General features: G+C 32.6%; 1 protein-coding gene across 19 annotated transcripts in view; it reads right to left on the reverse strand.

Annotated features, from left to right (window-relative positions):
- Nucleotides 1-608: 608 nt before the first annotated feature.
- The window catches only part of Msn (serine/threonine-protein kinase msn), a 79729-nt gene continuing 59152 nt past the window's right edge, over nucleotides 609-21185 (reverse strand). For 17 of the 19 annotated variants that reach the window (XM_076391582.1, XM_076391596.1, XM_076391583.1 and 14 more), the window contains 5 exons: nucleotides 9608-9821; nucleotides 5602-5822; nucleotides 5210-5527; nucleotides 4837-5136; nucleotides 609-3821 (listed from right to left, as the gene is read on the reverse strand). In XM_076391582.1, the coding sequence (XP_076247697.1) occupies nucleotides 3738-3821; nucleotides 4837-5136; nucleotides 5210-5527; nucleotides 5602-5822; nucleotides 9608-9821 (1137 nt within the window). In that variant the 3' untranslated portion in view covers nucleotides 609-3737. The remainder of the gene's footprint in view (nucleotides 3822-4836; nucleotides 5137-5209; nucleotides 5528-5601; nucleotides 5823-9607; nucleotides 9822-21185) is intronic. The other 2 variants (XM_076391599.1, XM_076391589.1) reach the window with 1 other exon arrangement.

Genomic DNA, 21185 nt, shown 5'->3' on the forward strand with positions numbered 1-21185 from the left:
CCAAGATCTGTATTGATATTGACAGCAGGTTCTTACATCACATCTTATTAAACTTGTTTAATCTGCTTTAAAGACCTAGGATTTTGATTAAAAAACGAACTGAAAGTGGGAAGACTTTATCTTCACAATAATCATATACTTTACCGACTTTTCTTGTTTGTTTCCTTTCCTATGCGAGCGTTATGAAAACTCGAATAGTTCTTTTGTGTTCAAAATAACTACCTACTTTTAAAACTGAAATATTAATGTATATATATTATTAATCGTAATGGGTCACATAACAAAAATAATTATTATCAATTACAAATTGTCGGTATATTTGACTTTACTAATAATAATGATTCTAGTAATCTTAATCATTGTAATCATAATACACCGCATGATGATGGTCAGAATGATATACAGATAGATATAATAATTGTAACAATAATGCAATCATAAACTACAGCAATAATAATTACTATAATATTAAGAAATCATCACTACCATCTTTGGGAAACGATGTGCAAAATAACCAAATAAAGTAAAACAATGAAGGGAACGTAGAAGCAAGGAAATCCGAACGAAACAAAAATATGAGAAATTCTTACATAAAATCAATTCGCGAATCCGTTCACAATTAGTATTATTGTTATAACATTAAAGTTCCTGTCATTCGTAAATAATCGTCCATACATATAGCATTCGTTAAAAATTCTCCCTTCCTTTTATTCACACACGCGCGCGCGCGCATTTGAAACATATTTCTTGTTTCATGCCTTTTTTAATCCACTGAAACCGAAATTGTTTACCTTTTTCAAGTAACAGTCTTTTTTTGCATCAATCAGATGTCCTCCTCGTTGTACCTATTTGTTACATTTGTCGTAGTCGTTTTACGACATTGCAAATAATTGGCATCTCGTTTTGATTATACACGCATAAAAAGCTTTGTAACGCATTCTTCGAAATAAGTATGTTGTATCATTCATTTATCACATTTATTACGTACCACATTCAGTACTTACCGTACAAATAGATAAATGAATATACAGCATAACATGCTTAGTAAAAAGATGGAAAACTATTCATATTAATATATATTCTTACTGCAGACTCCTTACGTTCCATTTACAATCATATACAAATAAATGTAAAATTACAAATAATGTAAAAATATGTAACCTACAATTATAAAGTTGTATATGCAAAATAAAATCGGAAATATATCGTATCTAAACCCTATAATCATAAAGAAGCATTACATACTGCTAATATGAATTATATTCACTTAATGTATATCATACAAAATATACAGTTCATATTTATGAATACGATTACAAAAAGTATACATTCTTAAAAATGCAACGATCTTTATTTCAATGTAATTCAAAATTAATTGCAGCAGATAATTGTTAAAATTGCATTTCTTCTCTTAATATAAAAACACGCGAAGATGTATATGATGGTGTGTAATAATACATATCATTAAACTGCTAATAATGCAAAGTTAATACATTTTGCATTTCTACGTTATATCCTAGTTACAAACCATATCCTAATTATGTCAGTCATAAGATAATCTATACCAGCTAAAAGGATATAGCGTAGTCATAAAACCTATGATAATACAAAATAAGAGGTTTGTCATTTTTGCCAAATAAGAAATACATTTCATTTTCTTTAATATAGTCATTCTTTGCTAAATTGTGACATACAGAATAAACCATGAAATGCCCCAAATACTGAATACGATTTATATTTTATTATTGAGTTATCATTTTATTTTGTCGTATCCTATAATATCACGATAGAAAGACCTCTGAACTCTGCTACATCACTTGCTTTCATCTCTGAATGGTATAATTAGGACTACGTTATATCTCTTTTAGCAATTATAATTCAACTGATAAAATTACCTATTATAGTGTAATTCCTGAAGCTTTTTATGCATGATATTTTATATTTATAAACAAATAACATTTCCCAATACATATATTTATTAAACAACTAAAGGAAAGTAAACAGAGGAAGACTATCCTTTTGTTGCGTATATCGTTACTTTGTAAATTCCTTGTAAAGGCTGAAAATGCTGTATCTTTTTAACGTCAATTATTGAGCATAAATGATATACCATACCTATAACTACGTGAATACTTCTTATGAAGGAAAAAAAAATAGTTTTTTTCACATTCAGTCACATGCAATCTTAAACAATGTTATTACGAATCTAACGGTTTTAAAAATTCGATGTGTCTAATGTTATGCAATTGGTTACCGTATCATCATCTTATATTGCAGGAATAAATCCATAAGTCTTTTAACTAAGAAGTAAATCAATTTAGCAATTATTACCAATAAACTTCGTACTTTTAATTTCAATCGTATCATACTAGACGATCGCTACCATTTTAATGCTTGCTTCCTTCCTCATTTATAATCGATTTTAAACCATATTATAGCTAATTGTTTTTAAATAAGTTAAAAACGTGTCAAATATGTTTATAAAATAACACATTTACACTTGAAATGAATTTTAAAACGCAAACTGTATATATTCCACTACTATAACTTTTATCAGTTCTCTTCCCGCTTGCGCGCGCGCGTTTTTTTATAATCTCTTTTGTCAATGAAAATTGCACATTCATTCACACCGCATTTTGCTGGCATATCTGCACTTAGAGTTACCAAGATATTTTTACGTTACTTTTATTATCATAAAAAAGTTCAACCACTCAGTAAAAACTTATTTCGGAAGGTCTTCTTGTTTATACAGATCAAAGCACCGATATTGCACGATTTTTTTGTTGCATCCATAGTAACAGTACGGTACAATGATTCTATTATAGATTACTAATAACTCATCGTGTATGTGTACTTATTGATGATATTGTTTGTTGATTCGAATTAAGTATTCGATTTATGACCCATTTTTCTTTATTTTCGAAACTTCATTATATAACGTTTCTTTCGGTATGAATGGGTCTTCCAAGGATAAAAAGAAATGTATAACAGTAGAAATTGAAATAATGATGAAATTCATACGAAATCTTATTACAAAAGGACAGTAGAATTTTGTGCACGTTTCGTGTCTACATTGTTTCCTCTATGAAATGAGATGCAGTGTGAGGAAGGAACCATATTTTGAAAAAATCTTTATGTGCTTTCACAAACTGTATTACACGGGGTAAACAGTTAATTAAGCACAGAAATTTTTTTACAAGAAAATTTACAAATACTAATGTCCCTCGTGTACTTTGCAACATCTGTTGCAGATACTGTCGGGATTTCTCGCCGTAGGTTTCATGTTTTTGAATTACGATACAATTACTAGAGCAAAAATATTGATGCTGATTATAATGATTTTGTTCAGAAACATGCTGGTCATAGTAGTAGTGGTTGTGATGATGGTGATGGTGGTGAGGATGATGGTGACGATGATGACGACGATGATGATGATGATGGCGATGATGGTGGTGATGATGATGGTGATGATGATGATGAGGATGATGATGACGGTGATGATGATGTTGATTATATTGATGATGATGACGATGACGACGGCTATAATAAAACTGAAGATTATACTGATGACGATGTTGACTGCAATGCGAATATTTTCTATTTTCCATAGCATTTTCAAATCCTGGCAGTGAAAACTGAGTTATCATGAACACCAAAGATGAATATTCTGATACACGTGGTAGATTTTGTGTTATTCGCGAAGATAACTGTAGGGCCAGACTTGGCCTCATTGGAGATCACCAGTTAGCCATGCCAGGTTTATTTAATGTCATGAAGTAAATCTGGCACGAACTTCCGCCTTTTGCTGACGAGAAAAATACCTATAACATAAAAAGGGTACATAGCAAATGCACGGAGGATATACAAATTCTATTCATTCGTTCTATGGAAACTATTCGTTCTATGGAACTGGAAAGAAGTCTCTCGTGAAACAGTACAAGGACAAAAGGGGTGTATCGCGTGGCTCTGTTTGTATCGCTCCACCTACAAATTAGTGATAAAAATTGGAATCACTTCGAACATATCTCAAAGGTTAGAAGTCGTGAAAGTCTTAATAAGTCTTAAATCTTAAAGTTGCATATGTGTTGAGTTTTGAAAGTTTTGGAGGCTTTGATGCTTACAAGTCTTGATAGTTTTAAATGTTTTAAAACATTCAATATGCTTCGAGAGCTAAACAAAGGAAAGATTCTAGGAGAGAAATATGTAAAGGAACGATTTTGGGAGAAAATGGTGAGACCGAAATTCTAGGAGAAAACTATGGACTGTGATGCTCTAGACGAAACTTATAGTGCATGTGATTCTAGAAAAGAACTATAATCTGTGATTTTTTGAAGGAAAACTATAGACTGTGATTTTCTGAAGGGAAACTATATATGACATATGATCCTGTGGGAAAACTATGAGGCATGTAAAGAAGAAAAGGAGAAAAGAGGAAAATCTCGATAAATCTTGAGAGCTGGATCATAATTCAATATTTCAAAAGCATTTCTAGTATGTACTTTTACCTAAGCAGTGCAATTAATATAAATTATTAAAGAAAGTTTAAAAAATTCGAAAAGTCTTTCAAGACTTTCAAGAATTTTAAGCTTCGAATCATATTCGAAGTGAATCGATTCTTCATAATCTTGAAAAACTTCGAATCGCTTCGAACTTGAGATTCGAACTCCTATTAATACACATAGGTACTAAGCTATCAAAATAAAAGAACACGGTTATTTACTTGATACAAGAAAAAGTATGTAGATCAGAGATAAGAGGTTATATTACGATCAATCATATCTGTATACCGTCAGTAGGACTTCTTTCTAGCTTTACACTGTATGAACTTCCACTTACCTTATCATTACGCTCACAAAGGAACTTGAGCCGTTGAGCTTTCTTGTGCATAAACACACCATCAAGGTGTCCACTTTCTACGCTCCTAATCTCAATCGCTTTGTTACCCCAGCCCATAATTTGTCCTGTACCAATGTAAGCAACACTTGTGGGCATTTCACCCCACTGAAGAACCATTGTCTTAGAAACTCTACCGTATGTGTTTACATATACACCTTCGTTATCATAACACAACAATAACTGCATGCCATTACTATTGGGCAATGCAACAATGCAGTGTGGACAAATAGGGCCCTGAGTCTGCAATTAAAAATCAAATATGTTATATAATTATGTAACATTATCAAATAATTTTGTATTTTATCTTCCTTACGTGTTTTGGTAGATAAATATCGTAAACCGTAGCGGAATCCAAATCGACAGCGTGAAAACCATCAGCGCTACCATAAATAACTTTCAGCCTTGTGCCTTCTTCTATAGTTAGATCTACAAGGAGTGGCCGGTGGGCGAGTTCACCGAAAGATTTAAATGCCATAAATTTATGGTACGGTTTTGGCGCCCAGGCGTAAATTTCTATGGAATCTTTCAGCGCGATAACAAGAAACTTTATTCTCTCGTACTTAACGATCTTAAAATGTACTGCGCCTTGAAGATCACCAACGTTAATCCAACCATTGCGTCGTTCCACTTGCTACAAAGTGAAAATCAAAATAAATGAAATATGTTCTGCTACATAATGTATTATATGAAAACTATAATACTTACATCACTATGCCCATCAGTCCGTAGAATCTTACTTTTAAGCCAAGAAAGATAGTATACGCGTACGCGATTCTTTTTTCCACTAATTGTAACCAAAATGTTTTGACCTTCCAGAACTTCCATCTGTTGAAATCTTCTTCTGCTTATTAGCTGATAAACTTTACCTTGACCACTTCTATCTAATAGCATAAGGCCATTCTCCGTACCAATTAAAAGATTAACTCCTATTAAAAAGTCAATAAATATACAAATTAATATATACAAAAGGTGTAGATGAAAAAATAAATACAGCAAGTCTCGCATAATTGCTACAACTATGGATTCGAACGGGTGCAATTACGCGAACCTGTACATGTACACTTTAGAATCTGTTCAAAGTTTTTAATGTGCGAGAAAAAAAACTCCATAAAACGGATAGCTTTACATCTTAGGAATCGAAAATGTCAAAGTTCCACGTTTATTGTTAAATTTTGAAGCAAGTGCCATTAATCAATTCCTTCTGTTGTCCCAATAAAAGACTACCAAATATGATACGATTTGGATTATTTATGACAAAATTCTATGAACAAAACGATTTCTCGCAAATTTGTGTTAAAAATAATTCCATTTAGGTAGTATTTCATAGAATTTTAATCAAGAGAACAATAGAAATTGATTCATGATATTTGTATAAAAATTTGCGGTTAGTAATGGTTAGTTAATTCTTGAACTTTTACTGCTACTTTGTTCTCCAAGTATTCGACACTTGCTTGCCTAGCTCTCGAGAGATCAACACGCCCTATATATAGTCGTAAATATACAACAGGTGCATGTTTCAAAAACAATTAGTTAGGTCGAACTTACGAGTAGTACAATTATGCGAGTCTTATAAGAAAGGGTTCCAAGGTTTAGGTATTGCAGAATTTTTTATGAATTTTTGCAGAATAGCAAAACGAAAACCTGAAGCTAATGACACTCAATTTTAGGAGAAAATAGTTACCAGTTATAAGACATTTAATACGAAAATTATAGGTATGTACTGCTTAGTTTGCAATGTGTGATTACATTTGCTAAAAGTAGTGGCCGTAAGGTTTGTAGGCGTCGGGTTGCGATTAAATTTTTTTTTCTTTTATTCCTAGTTCAAATCCCTTGTACGCAATTTTTTCGAAACATTTTCGTTTTTCTTTCAGTACATGGTGATTTACTATTTACAATAAATCTGTACATAGTTCTTTTGAAAATACTATATTTAACTGTAGCTTTAACTTCACATTTACTACCTGGGACATATACTGCAGATAAATAAAATTATAACTATGTAAAATTGTTTTACGACATGATCCAGAGGTCAATGATTCTCTTCTGATATGATGCATAGAATTGTTGTGCATTCATATATCGTCCATAGACATTTTATAAATGCCTTTGTATTAAATATTTCTTATAATCAAATAGTGTTTAAGAAAGCTCCTCATAATTAGTACCACATATGTATTTGCTCAGGGTGTAAACAAAACATACAAATATTTTAAAGATTGGTAAGGGTGTATAATTAAAGGTATAAATTAATGTATATTAAAGGTATAAATCGAATACAACATGCGCCATGGCATAACATTCAATCTGTCTCTATTTTTTAACATATCTAGACGTCAAATTAACAGTCAGAGAAATCTGTAATTTTACATATTGAACACATATTGTGATACTAATACATTTTTACGATTTAATTTTTATTAAACTTTAAAAATTGGAGATGTTCATATGAAAGAGAGCAAAGAACGCACACTGATAAAGCGTAGTCTATGAGACACTCCAGCAGTCAATCGTTTAAAATGATTCAGTTACAAAAAGACTTGGAATCCCTTACTGTATAGATATACCAAGCAAACTTGAGGCCTAGGCCATAAACTTTACACTATGTCCAGACCTCACGCTTGCTTCATATACCAGTAGCAATCCTATTAAAGTCACGGCAACAGTTTGTCATAACACTTATTTAATTATCGATATTACAGTGTTACCTCAATACGAGGCCACTTTTTAGCTCTTGATACAATTCTGTCACTATCCCCACTACTTTGGTGACAATTTGACGCGATGCTGTCAGCTGCAAATTCAAAATTTCGCTCGACACAGCATCAGCAGCGTGTTTGTAACAGGAGATGGAGAAAATGATTTGTGCTATGCTGCGCTAGCAAGAAGAACCTCAGAACCAAAGATGGTGTAACATCTGCTGTCCAACGATGTCACGGGACAAAAAGGAAATTATTCAAATGAGATAGTAATTAACCCACTAAATTCCGATTGCTAAGAATCTCCACCCCATTCGAAAAGTTCCCTTTGTACCTCGCGACGTCACTCAGCAGCAGGATTGCACTAGACCAATAGAGTTGCATTCCTGCCACGGCTCTTCTTGTTAGTAAAGTACTATACCCTATACCTGTCGCGGACCTTCCACTTCTCTTTAGTCTGCCACACCTATCGCGATAAAGAAAAAAAACAGACTGAGTACCATCCAACTCACAATACTGTTTCGCCTTTTTCTCCAAGCTGTGGACTCGAATCGAGGTAATATTCTACTGCAGGGTTGCTTTGAAATTTTTGGGCATGAGGAGAAAGTGAACAGCCTCACGCCCCACACATCCAAAATCGCCAAAAATAATCAACGAATTCTTTATTGTCCCCTACCATTAGTGCGGGGACCATTGAGACTGGTGAGGACGCATCATCTAGCAACACTATGTAACTGTCCCTAGTAAAAATGGTATCAAACTTGCTGGCAGGTGACATCACGAGGCAGAAAGGGATCTTTTTGAATGAGGTGAGGCTTGCCTTACCAACCTCACCAACAATAATTACTAAAAATTCCCACCCCATTGGAAAAGTTCCCTTTGTATCTCATGACGTCACCGAGTAGCAGGTTTCATGCCATTCCTGGTCCCTAGCAGTCCCAGTCAAGGTTGGCAAGAAATTTTTCATCGGCGTAAAGAATTAGACTACGTCACCGGTTTGCGACGTAGTAGGGAATAGAGAGAGAACAAGTTGGAGTCAGTAGAGGGGAACTTCAGGGGACGTAGATGCTTGACAATCCCCAATCTCCCTACAACTTCAACTTATACCCTAATCCCTACTTAGACTCTGTACTACATCACAGATCGTGTAGTATAATTCTCTATCCTACTGAAGAATTTCCTTGCAACCTTGATCCCAGTTTCTTCTCTGCTATTCTGATACAAATTCCTCCTCATTGCCAACAATTTCAGAGCAACCCTATTCTACTGCTACGGCACGAACTCCAATCCTGTGGGAATCTGATTTGTTTACAACAGTTACAAATGCGCTGTTTATGAAGTTCTTAAGAATCTTTCGAAACATACACCCCTTTGTCAAACAGTTGAAACATCTAGGTCATCATCCTATTTGAATGTATTTACCTTAACAATGTCTGTGCTTTAAAATATTGTTACGTATGGATATTGTTTACACTCTGTATAGATCATATACGTATTTAACCTAGCATGCACTTTGAAACAACTTAAAAATTTTATTTCTTTTTCTGTAAACAGAAATCAGACCGTGCAGTTATATTTTTTTAAGATGCCCAAAGAAGATGAGAAAAGAATTCTTCGAAAATAATAAATATTATTTTAAATATTAAGATATCAGGGGGTGGGGGGTCGTCCGCACAGTGTTACTTACGCCGAAAAATAGAAGGATGTTGTTCTAAGGTTAGCGAGATTCCCACCCGCAATAAAAGAAAAATTTGCAAACCGACGCCTCACCGACAACGCCACGATCACTTCTAATAAATATGGTCACACTGCACAAGTTAAACAAAGCTGGTAATTTTAATATTGAATATCTCACAAACTATTGATCCGCTATTCGCAGAGCTAAACATCATTGCTTCAGTTTCTCAAGGTCTACCATTAAGCGAAAGCTCATAAAGAAATCAGCATTACACCTTGAGATCTTCTTTGTTAGTTTAGACATACAGTTTCTGTCAGTTATATTCTTACATACGTACCCCAAAGCGCAGCACAAAGTATTTCACTATTGAAGCGTTTCTTATATTTCCGTATTTCGGGTGTATCAGACGCAAGATCATGACTCGTGGGCGTCACGTTAACGTTCACATGGGATTCTCTCCTGGCTGGTCCAGCCCCAAATCCAAAAGTAAGGAAAGATCTCTGTTTCTGTTGAAGTGCAAATGGAGGAGGAGATTTAACAGCTTGTCGATACTGCAACAAAAAACACCGAGATTGAAGTCACATCTATAAGGGCTATAATACACATAAAAGTATAAGGGAATAATGGTGTTACATTACTTAGTAATACGAAATAACCAAATCCAACACGACTACTTATAGATATTAACTAAAGAGAATCAAGAGAAGAGGGAAAAATAAAAAAAATGTATAGAAAGGCATGCATCAAGACCAATAAAAGATTCATGCACGAATTATGGTACACAAACGTTGTTTACCAAAGTAACAAAAGCACTTATATAGAGTACCTCGTATTAACTAGTTCATAGAAACTAGTTCAATATTATGTGAAAAGAATATAATTGAATAAGCTGTAACGCTAATACATTCTGTAAATGCTACAAAGTTTGCAAAAACCCATAAATACAGTATGCGTATTATCAATAACATGTACAATCTGTTATTCAGTGTAAATCCAAGCGATTATAAAGTTGTTATGGAATTTGCATTTTGCAGTTTTTAGGTATTCCCCAAACAAATCACATATCATATGTAAAACTAAGAAAACGATGCGGCGCATGTGTGTGGGATGTGTGCGCGTGTCCGCGCTAAAAACATCGTTTATTGCGCGACATCAAGAAAAGAGTCCAGAAACCAAAAGGAGGGTAAAAGGAATCGCATACAAGAAATTGACATTCCACGTGCATTACGCGGTTAAAAGATTAAAAGTTAGCACTTAACCGGCCGTACGTTTTGGATGAATATGTTCACCTCTTATTGGGTCCGTATGAGAAATAAAACAGGTCGCGTTTCATCTTCATAATTGTTATTATTTGAAAACATAACGGACACCTTTATGTTACTGTATACAGGGTGTTCATTTGAAAACATTAAATATCTCAAAAACAATACATTTAAGGGGGAAATACAATTATTCTAATTATTCCTCTTTTGGTGAACGCTTTGAAGGTTAATTGAAGGGTAACATTGGTTTTTTTCAATGGAAACCTATATTTTTATTTACAGATTTTTATTCTATATAAAAAAAGAAGCAATGTTGTATGAAACATTTTTTAATCAGATTTTATCTTTGAAATGTATTTAATAAACTAACGACTTTTTTCAGTTATGGTATTTCAAAAATAAACGATGGAAAATTGAACTATAAATATAAACGAAATTTCTTTATAATTTGTTATTCATTTATCATCATTTGGTTGTAACAAATTATAAAGAAGTTTCGTTTATATTTATGGTTTAATTTTCCATTGTTTATTTTCGAAATATCATAATTGAAAAAATCATTAGATTATTAAATACCTTTTTAAGATAAAATCTCATTAAAGAATGTTTCATACAAAAGTTGCTTCTTTTTTCGCATAGAAAAAAAATCTGTAAACAAAAATATAGGTTTTCATTTAAAAAAACAAAGTTACCCTTCAAACAACTTTCACAGCGTTCATCGAAAAAGAAATAATTAGAATAGTTGTATTTCTCCCTTGAAATCGAGTAACTGTTGTATTTAACATTTTTCCCAAAAATGTGTTGTTTTCGAGATATTTTGATTTAAAGTTTTCAAATGAACACCCTGTATAATGTGCTGATTTTATATATACCTATTTATAAGTATATAGATATACAAAATACATAGTCACAAATAACAGTAAGTCAGCGGTATAAATATGATTATAATTTTAATACTGATTTGCTTCTCTCCTAAATATTTTAATTACTTGTGATTACAAGTTCAACAATTTAATATTATGTAGATTATGACAAAGATGCGCACGCTTAAATTCCAACAGAGTCGAGGATCTGCATTGTAAGTCTCATGTAACAGGTATCGATTAATATTCTATCGTTGATAACTAGAACAGCGTCGAACATTCTAACAATATTCGAACCACTTGACAAGGAAAAAGTACTAACAAAATCAATCAAGAAAGGCGCAAGTATTCCACTTGCAAAAATTTATCTTCTTATTATTCTCATTTTATCTTTATAAAAACAGTACCAATGAATCGATAAGATTTTTCTAGTAAACTTGAGTCCAAACATGACAAAGGTACGTTGAATTAATTTTGCAAGCAATAATCAATGTTTGGACGTAAGCAAACGTTTGCTCCTAGAAATTATTTTATTGGTTTATTACTGCTATGTACTTTACCTCAGTAATTTGCAAAAATTTCAGAATGTTGTGTTATTAGAAATGATTAAGAACAAGCACTAAGAGGGTATTTTTGAATCGAATTAAAACTACAGTTTGATATATGTATCTTGTTTGGATTTACTTTCATCGTGAAAACGTCGCCAATTCATTGATACCACTTTTAATAACATAAGATTTAAAATTGAAATAAATATTGAAATAACATAAGATTTATTGAAATTTTTATAAGTAAACATTTTATTGTAATGTGTGCGACATGCCTTTGAAGTGCACAGACACAGTTGTCATTGGTCGAAACATTATTGTCTGATTTTTTACAGAACATCTCTGATGGCTGGGGCTCTAAAGCTGTGGTGTTGTTTCTCTGACTCTTGAGTGGTATTTCTCGAATAGAACACGCACTTTCTATATTCCTTAGGACATAACCAATTAATTACGATTTGACTAGTCATGAGTTCTCACTGATCCTCACTTATTTCTTATCTTTGTCTGGCGTATGCATCTTTTCTTTTTCCTAGAGTCATCTCAGGTTCTTTCAGTGGCAGTTAACAAGAGTGTTGCCGATTTAAAAGAATTCATGTTATAGAAATAGTAGCCAACTTGACTTTATACAACTCAAACCTAGAACAGGTTACAGAAGAGTTCCAAGCTGCTACAGAATCTGATAAGGTTGCTCAAAGTACGCACTGTGCCTCAGGGATCTTCTTTAAAAAAATTGGACAAGAGGTCATTCTCACCTACCCATGCTATGTCTATTCACTGTTTTCGCCAAACAATCATTGGAATTTAAATGAAATGACTCTATTGGAATTGAAGCATGCGTTACTGTACATGAAGTTATATGTACCAATAAGGAGATATGAATTTATTACTGTAATATTTTCAATTCATTCGATAGTATGAGATTTATTTTTATCATATTTTTAGTTGCTTATATTTTCCTAAAATACGTTGCTGCAGTACTATTTGATAAACGTTGAACACTGTAAACCAGATGTATTCAGTTTAAAACGCACTTTCATACCTCAGGACAATTTTAGCTATCGGAATATAAAAACTAAAGATAAAAACGCATTAATATCATGTTACATGTTATTATGCAATTTCATGTGATTGTTTCAAATTTGTTGTATTGTTACGTGTGAAAGTGGTGAGCTGAAAAATGGAAGAATTTCTTACAGAATATGTAAAACATGACATGATATTAATGTGTCTATCTTAACTCTTTTACAGGGGAAGTCTCACATGTAACCTCGAATGATTTTAATAAAATTCGACAGAATGGTAACACCAAAAATAAGACTAACTATTATTATAGTTGTAGATATCAACTTTATTCTCCTAAAATATACTCGACAAGTAGAACAGGATAATAACTCCTATTGTTAATCATATGACAAATACTTTTATCGACAAGTAAAAAGTTTTATTAGAAAATTGGAAAACTGATTATATGAATTGAAGATATGATTAAATTCGTATTTACATCAAATAATTGACATTTCCATAATATTTGAAGTAATTGTTCTAAGAACAAAAAGATTCCACGATGGGACACGAATGTGGTATAAAAAATTAAATGACTCCTATGCTTGCCACTGCGCCACAGCCTCTATTGAAATAAGCAGTCCCTTATTCGAATATATTGGACTATACAGTTTTCTCAAACTTTACACTTTCTCGAAATTTACTCGATATCTGCAGCTACAATTACTTTATACACTTATTGTAAGTTATACACAGTTCTACCATTCTGCTGAATTTCATTGGAATTAGTGAAGGCCATATGTGAAACTTTAAATACAAAGTACAAAGCCCTAACTTATAGAGAGGGTCTGACATGCACACTACTACAGTTCTTCCTAGTCATTTACATTCGCGATGATGTCTAGTCCGCTATAGACCCTTCCCTCAATACTTGGAACTAAGGAGAGCACTCCAGCCCCAAATAATTTGCCTTGGATGTTGTAAATTTTCAGACTATCAGAAAGTGAACTCATACTCTGATATTACTTAAGAGTCTTTTTTATATAAGTACAAGGTTTAAACAAATTAATGGAGACAATTTTTCAGGGGTGAATTTACAGATCAGGAAATGTAAAAATTGGTTACAAGTACTTAGCACAAAATAATTTTTACCTGAGAAATTCGTAATCAAAGAGTTCTGCTTTAAAAAGTGAGAAATCTTTATAAGTATTTACTGCAAAAATACTATATTCTTTTAAACGATGTTGACATTAGTAGAGACATAAATAGAACGCAAGTGTAAAACCACAGCTATTGAACAAGATCTGAAGATTCTTGTCTGAAACTGTATACATAAATTTGAAGTCATTGAAAAGTAACACTTAATGTGCCACAGATGTCAAATCCATCATACTCACAACTCAATAACTTGTGACATTTTGTAGTTATTCTTGTGTAATGTAGTCTGACCACGCGATCCTGTCTTAACTTTACTGATCACAATCACTCGCGATACTCGAGACGCTAAATAAGAATAAATTTACTAAAAAAGAATTGTATCTATAGTAACAGCTGTCAGTGTAGACAGCACGTTTTACTTTTGTTGTGACTCAAATGACTTCATATATTTTTATTTAAAAATACTAATAGTATGATTTCCCCATCTATGTATATTAACATTTTATATCTTCTATTTATTAAAAATAGAATTAAATAAAGAAGACTTTCCATCTTCAATTTCAAAGGCAGTAAGTATTTTAAGTAAAATGTTTAATAGAGTTTTTACTAAATTAATCCGATTTGTAAATTTACACCTGAAAGTATGTTTCTCATATTTTTTGTATGATATACAAACGACTTTCGTAAAACTTTTACATACATTACCTTAGAAGGAATTATGCAAAATGATTTATAAAATTATGTTATCGAACATCTATATGTTTATATTACAGACACAATATATGTATGCCCAGCTTATTTGATTCTGACTACGAAATTAAAAATGCACACCTATACAAATATCCAGGATTGCCTCTATACACCTGTTTATAGTAAATGATCGATTAAGGGGATAAACCTGTACATCGAGTTTCAAAAATCTATTTCTGTAGCTATATTTCTTCTTAAAGTATAATGTTTTTAGAATGCTGTCCATTTAAGTTCATGTGAAAACTTCCAAAAATAATCGATATATGAATTTTTGTTATGTCTTGCAGCTCAATAGTCAAGTTAAAACTTTATCTGCAAATTTTATTTTTAGAAATACACTATAAGCACAGGCGCCCATAACAGAGAATCAATGAACATTATCTTTGGACTTGACGGTGAAAATGACACACGACTTTATATTATGAAATGTACATCTGATCCCTAAGATCATTGATGATGTGATTACGATGTAGTTTTTTTATTATTGTAAGTATCTAGAGAACTTAAAAAGGTTAACTTATGAACATTAACGTAGTTAATGTATTCGATACAGTCCACTATTCCTTACAAAAAGAATTAACCAATTTACGCCAAAAAGCGATTAATTTAAATATTACAGAAAAATACTTAGCAATAGTAGGATGGGGAATCTTCATGAAGGAGAGAATTTCTTTTTCTCATACTAAACAATCGATGTTCTTTTTAATTGTTTACTGGTGAAATGATATGCTAAATGATTTCTAGTCTTTCTGCATATTTTCATTATATGTTCAAGTAATTATAGATTTTTTTAGACAAGCTTTTATTAAACTTTTCGCCCATATTTTTTCGTAACAGCTATGTCCCAATTTCACTAGTTGACGTAACATTGTTCCCCTAGTTCATGTAAAACAGTAAAGTAAGATGGCTTTTATTTTATACAATATGTGTAGTTATCGTGTGATGAAGAATAATAAAAAACAAAAATATTGGGAAAAAAAATGTTTTGTCAAAACTAAATGGTCGATTTTACTCTGAATAATGACTCGAATTTTTTGTAATAAACTAATATAAGTATAACGTATCGCTTTTCTCATTCCTTAAGCAATAAAGCGATATTTTTTCAATATACATACAGTATAGTAAGAATTTTAGATCAATCAATCGAATACTTTTTTTAAAATCATAACAATCGTCGAAAAAAATATGTGGTGGTTGAGGAAAAATATAGGCAGAATGTATTTTTTTAGAATCTTCTCTAAAATATATATATATATATATATATATATATATATATATATATATATATATATATATTTATAAAAAAAAATACAGAAAATATTCAATATTTCTCTTTTGTCTCCTTCAAACACCCTGTCGACGAAATCGTAACATTTCCTAAAATTCCTATAAGACAAAGACAAATACCTAGTTTAATGCCATATTTGAGCTGCCAATTTCAAATAAAACGCACAGGAGAAACCTTGTCAACTAACATAGAAACCTTAGCATCATGACAACGTGTACGTTTTCCATGAAAAATTGCAAAATTGGTTTTCCTTTTCAGGCGGCCAAAGCGATGTAATCCCTTACGTTTCACATTTATATTTATGTAGTCAAAATCAAATGAACTAAGTGAACATACATATAAAGTGAAAATTAGAAGAATACTAAACGCATTTAAGGGGCCACATATATACTTCTAGGTTTGCGAAAAAAAGAACAGTTTCAAGAATTTACTACAATGAAAAACCACTTAGTGAATTGATTTAATCTTTTTTTATTGGAAAGAGGTTTCATTATAGATTATTGAAAAACATTTTTTAAATTATATATCAGTAAAAATGGCCAAGAAATTCATTTCTGCACATGCGTACAGTGCAAACTTCACTGTTGGCAAAATTTAGGCTTACAGTCGTTCGATCTGACAAAAACGGTATTTTCTTAGATTGCTTAAATTTCTAGATTTGGAAAAATTACCAAAATTGCGGAATTTTAAATGAGAAAGTGACATCTTATGTAAAAATTTTCTCAGATTTCTCAGATTTTCTCTTTTTGTTCACAAAAACCTGAGACATTATAGGATCATAAAAACAGCCCTATGTACCAAAGATAACCCTACTAGCTATATGTACATCAAATTTCATAAAAAAGTATCGAAAATTGACAGACTTATCATATCGATAGTACATTCCGAACGCATATGCGTAATTTAATTTCTTGGCCATGTTTGCTGACATATAGTCCAGATAAATTTCTTAAATAATCTGTATGAAACCCTTTTCCAACAAGCAAAATTAAATCAATTCATTCAGTGGTTTTCTTGTAATAAATTCTTGAAAATATTCTTTTCCTTGGGGCCCTAAAGATATGTATCCTCTTAAGCGATTTAGAATACTATTATTTAATTGTAGTTGAATGGTATCAACAAAAGGAGCATATTATTCGTAAAAAAATGTTCACACAAACTATGTTAAAAGAATGCAATAGCAAAAATGTTCAGATCTGTAAGACAAACCAGGTGCGAAGCACGACAGCGACGGATAAGTAATAAAACTTATAGATCTCTTAGCTATGGTATCGGCCGGTTAAGTTAAAAAGGTAAAGAAAGGATATTTGTTGTATTTTCTTTCCTCTGTAAACAGAAATACCCTTATAAGTGGAAACGGAAATAACACTGAATTATAAACGGATAAATGAATACTTACATTGCAATTAGTATGGGGATTGGGATGGTCAGTAGAAAGAGCCCTGCCCTTCGGATTAGAGCTCCCACGTGTCCCACAACACACAACAGAATTCTGAATTAGTCACGGTGACAAACGCAATACGATTGCTTTCGCGGATTTTTACGCATTATAAAAAGGCGTAGAAAGTAGTTCACGATATGCATCGTTTAAACCTATCTGAATATATGGGAAAACGAACCGATCTTTCATACAACTTGAATATTCGAACTGAGTGAAGTATTAGAATATGTGACTTTCATTCAGGTCGAGTTTCAAATATTTCAACTGCCCCAGGACACGGTCGTATATCAAGAGTTACCAGGAAATTCTTCATCGGCGTAGAGAATTAGACTACGTCCCCGATCTGTGAGGTAGAGACTAGAGAGGGAACAAGTTGGACTCATAGGTAAGCAATTGGAATTGGGGGGAAGCGTCTTAACAATCCCCAGCAGTATTACGATGTGCCAGGATAAAAGATCTTCCAGTGAAACATCAAAAAGTAGAAGAGTCAAATACCGTGCAATAGACCCACTACTCTTCTACTCTATAACGTTACTAGAAGACATTTTGTCCCAGCATGTCGCAATATTGATCCTCAGTCCCAGTTCCCCACCACTGACTCTAACTTATACCCTGTCACAGCCGACTCTAGTACTAGCCATGTTGAACGATAAACAGCAACACTGCGAGAGTTCGATTTTGCACTGGATAGATAGAGACACACAATGCTGCGTACTCTTTCTATCAAGTGCAAAATCGGACTCCCGCAGTTGCTGTTTTTCGTACAGCATGTACTAGAGTCGGCTGTGATCCTATCTGCTCCCTAAAACGTCACACATCGGTGATATAGTCTAATTTTCTCCGCTGATGAAGAATTTCCTAGCAGTCCTCCTACATATACACAGGTTCTTCTAGACCTGCCTGGGTCAGGTCTGGAAAGACAGACAGGTCTGGAAAGATCTGTGGTCGGGGAAATCATCTTACTTAGAAGTTTTCGTAGTACTATGTAGAGCAGTAATACTCAAGAAAAGTGTACCCAGGCGTTTTAGCAATGCTCAAAGTCGCGAGCGAGTGACTCAGCCCGAGAGGCTTCCCCCTCCTTGCGGAATGGCTATAGAGTAGTTTCGACGACTCCCCTCTCTGCTACTGAAGTTGGCCTTGGAACTGCTTGCGAGCGATTTCGGGCATTTTCGCCTGCTTACGTTTGCCTCGTAAGTAGAGCAGGGATTATTGATACTTTATCGATATCTTAACGATACTCACCCATATATCGATAATATCGTTAAGATCAAACGAATAGAGAGTATTACATTAATGTTAACAGAAGTAAAACGAAACACGTTTTTTATATTTGTATTCGAGAAATGTATATGTATATACATACATATTTTTTGAATTAGTTCATACTTTACTAATGCAGCTTTGTTTTGTAATCAATTTTACATTTTACATTTTTCACTACTCTATTAATCTATACGCTGCTATTTATGTATCTGCATACATCCATTGCTAAAATATTGTTCCTGTTGCTCATTGTCAGTTGTATATTGAAAATCTGAGTTTACTGAATTGCGTGTTTATCTAATTCTAAAATGAAGTCAAAGCTGCAGAATTAGTCTTCAAAAAACAGCGAATGAGTCAATATCAGAGTTTTACAAACAGAGCGACTAGAAGGAGAGTGATTGTAATAATACATTGTGAATTGTTATATTTTTATTGTAGCGTTTTGCTGCTATATTTTGTTTGTTTTATTGTGTTCTTGTCTTAATAATACTTTCAGTTCCTCCTGCGGTTATTCACCTCAACGATATCTCATCGATATTATCAATGTATCAAATCATCAATAACATTTCGATATTATTGATATTTATTTATATCTGTATTAATAGTCCCATCTCCACTCATAGGTACTTGAGCATCGCTGATGTAGAAGGTATAGAGGGCGTTGAAGTGCAGGTGAAAACTCGGTACGCTGATATAAAATTTGTGATTTTCATTCCACATATCGCTCTAGCAATACAGTAAATGAAAAACATTATATAATAAATTGAAACTGAAAATAATTGAATTACTTACTAAGTTTGTGAATAAGAAATATTTTTTAAATAATGTAAACTAATCCAACTAATACTGTGTATAAAAAATCTTATGTATTTATTTTATTTAAAATAATCTTTATTCTACTTAACACATCTTATTTTATACTTATTTTTATCAAATTAATCACATCTGTTGCAATTATAGAAAAGCAAAAGTGATGATTATCTATTCAACTACTTACTGGTTGAATCTCCATTAATTTTCGTCAATTCCTAAAATTACTTTTTGAAACATTACATAATTCCTTGAGTCTTGACAAAGTAATGGGTTATATGTATTATATTACATAAAAACTGCAGAATTTCAGATTGTAATTAGCGTTGAAGATTTAAATCCATTATTATTATTTTGTTAACTACTTCCTGACTTTTATGCTCACACAGGAACGTTATTATGAACATTTCCGAGATATAGATGATGTAAGTTCCACGACGGGGTGGAGAACTCGAAACACAAAAATTGTTTAAGTATTCAATATTAAATGCGTGTTTTTTAATAATTTGTATAATTTATTTATTATTAGCATTGATGGCAATTAAAATGATTTATACGCGTTCGAATAGAGTCAAATAATAGCCAGTATTTGCTGGAATTATGGCTTACGAGCGTTATCCCCATCAACAAAATACGAACAAGTACGCATACGTACTAAATTGCGTCTGTACCTTAACGCCCTCTACAACTTCTACATAGTGCTAAGAAAACTTCTAAATAAGATGCCTTCCCTCGCCACTGAAAATCGCCCCTGTTTCCAAATCTACCATCTATACCACCGTGCCTCAGAACTAACAGTTGCATTAAGTTATTTGATATTCCATATTTTGAAAGAGAAATGTTTCTTTCTTTTAAAATACAGCTTTCAATATTCGATAAATTTACTATTATGTTCCTTATTTGTCGGCTTATAAATATGCAGGCGACACCGATAGATTCTTCATATTGTTCAATAAATTTTTTGGAATCGTGCTTAGTTTTCGAGAAAATTAAGTTTGAATTTTAGCCCAAGTTATTTACATTGAAATACCGATATAGTCGTCTGGGGGGCATGCTAATATTAGAAAAATACTTCATGTTTTCGTTAAGTATCACATGATCTGAATGAGGTCGGTGCAACCAGGTGAAACATTCACTGTTACTTACAGAAAATCTTAAGTGAACACAGCATTGCCAGATTCCGAGATAAAATGTCTTCTAGTGATGTCATAAAGTAGAAGAGTAGGTGTATCGCATGCAATGCAGTCAGATACAGTGCGACTGTACTCACTCTTTTACTCTATGACGTCACTAGAAGACATTTTATAAGTTCAGTCAGATGGAGTAATGTGAACGAATAATTATGTCTGCTGTCGTTTTTATAGAGAGACTTAGCGATATTAGTTTAAAAAAGATTTAATGAGAACTGTAGATTTTCAGTACGTAATACTGAATGTCTCAGCTAATTGCACTGGCATCTGTCGTCGTTGAGCGGCACGTGCATTTATGAAAGTTTATGACTATGTCATAAAATATCAACTTAATTATTAC

Source organism: Calliopsis andreniformis, unplaced genomic scaffold (assembly GCF_051401765.1).
Source record: "Calliopsis andreniformis isolate RMS-2024a unplaced genomic scaffold, iyCalAndr_principal scaffold0022, whole genome shotgun sequence".
NCBI classification, from domain to species: domain Eukaryota; kingdom Metazoa; phylum Arthropoda; class Insecta; order Hymenoptera; family Andrenidae; genus Calliopsis; species Calliopsis andreniformis.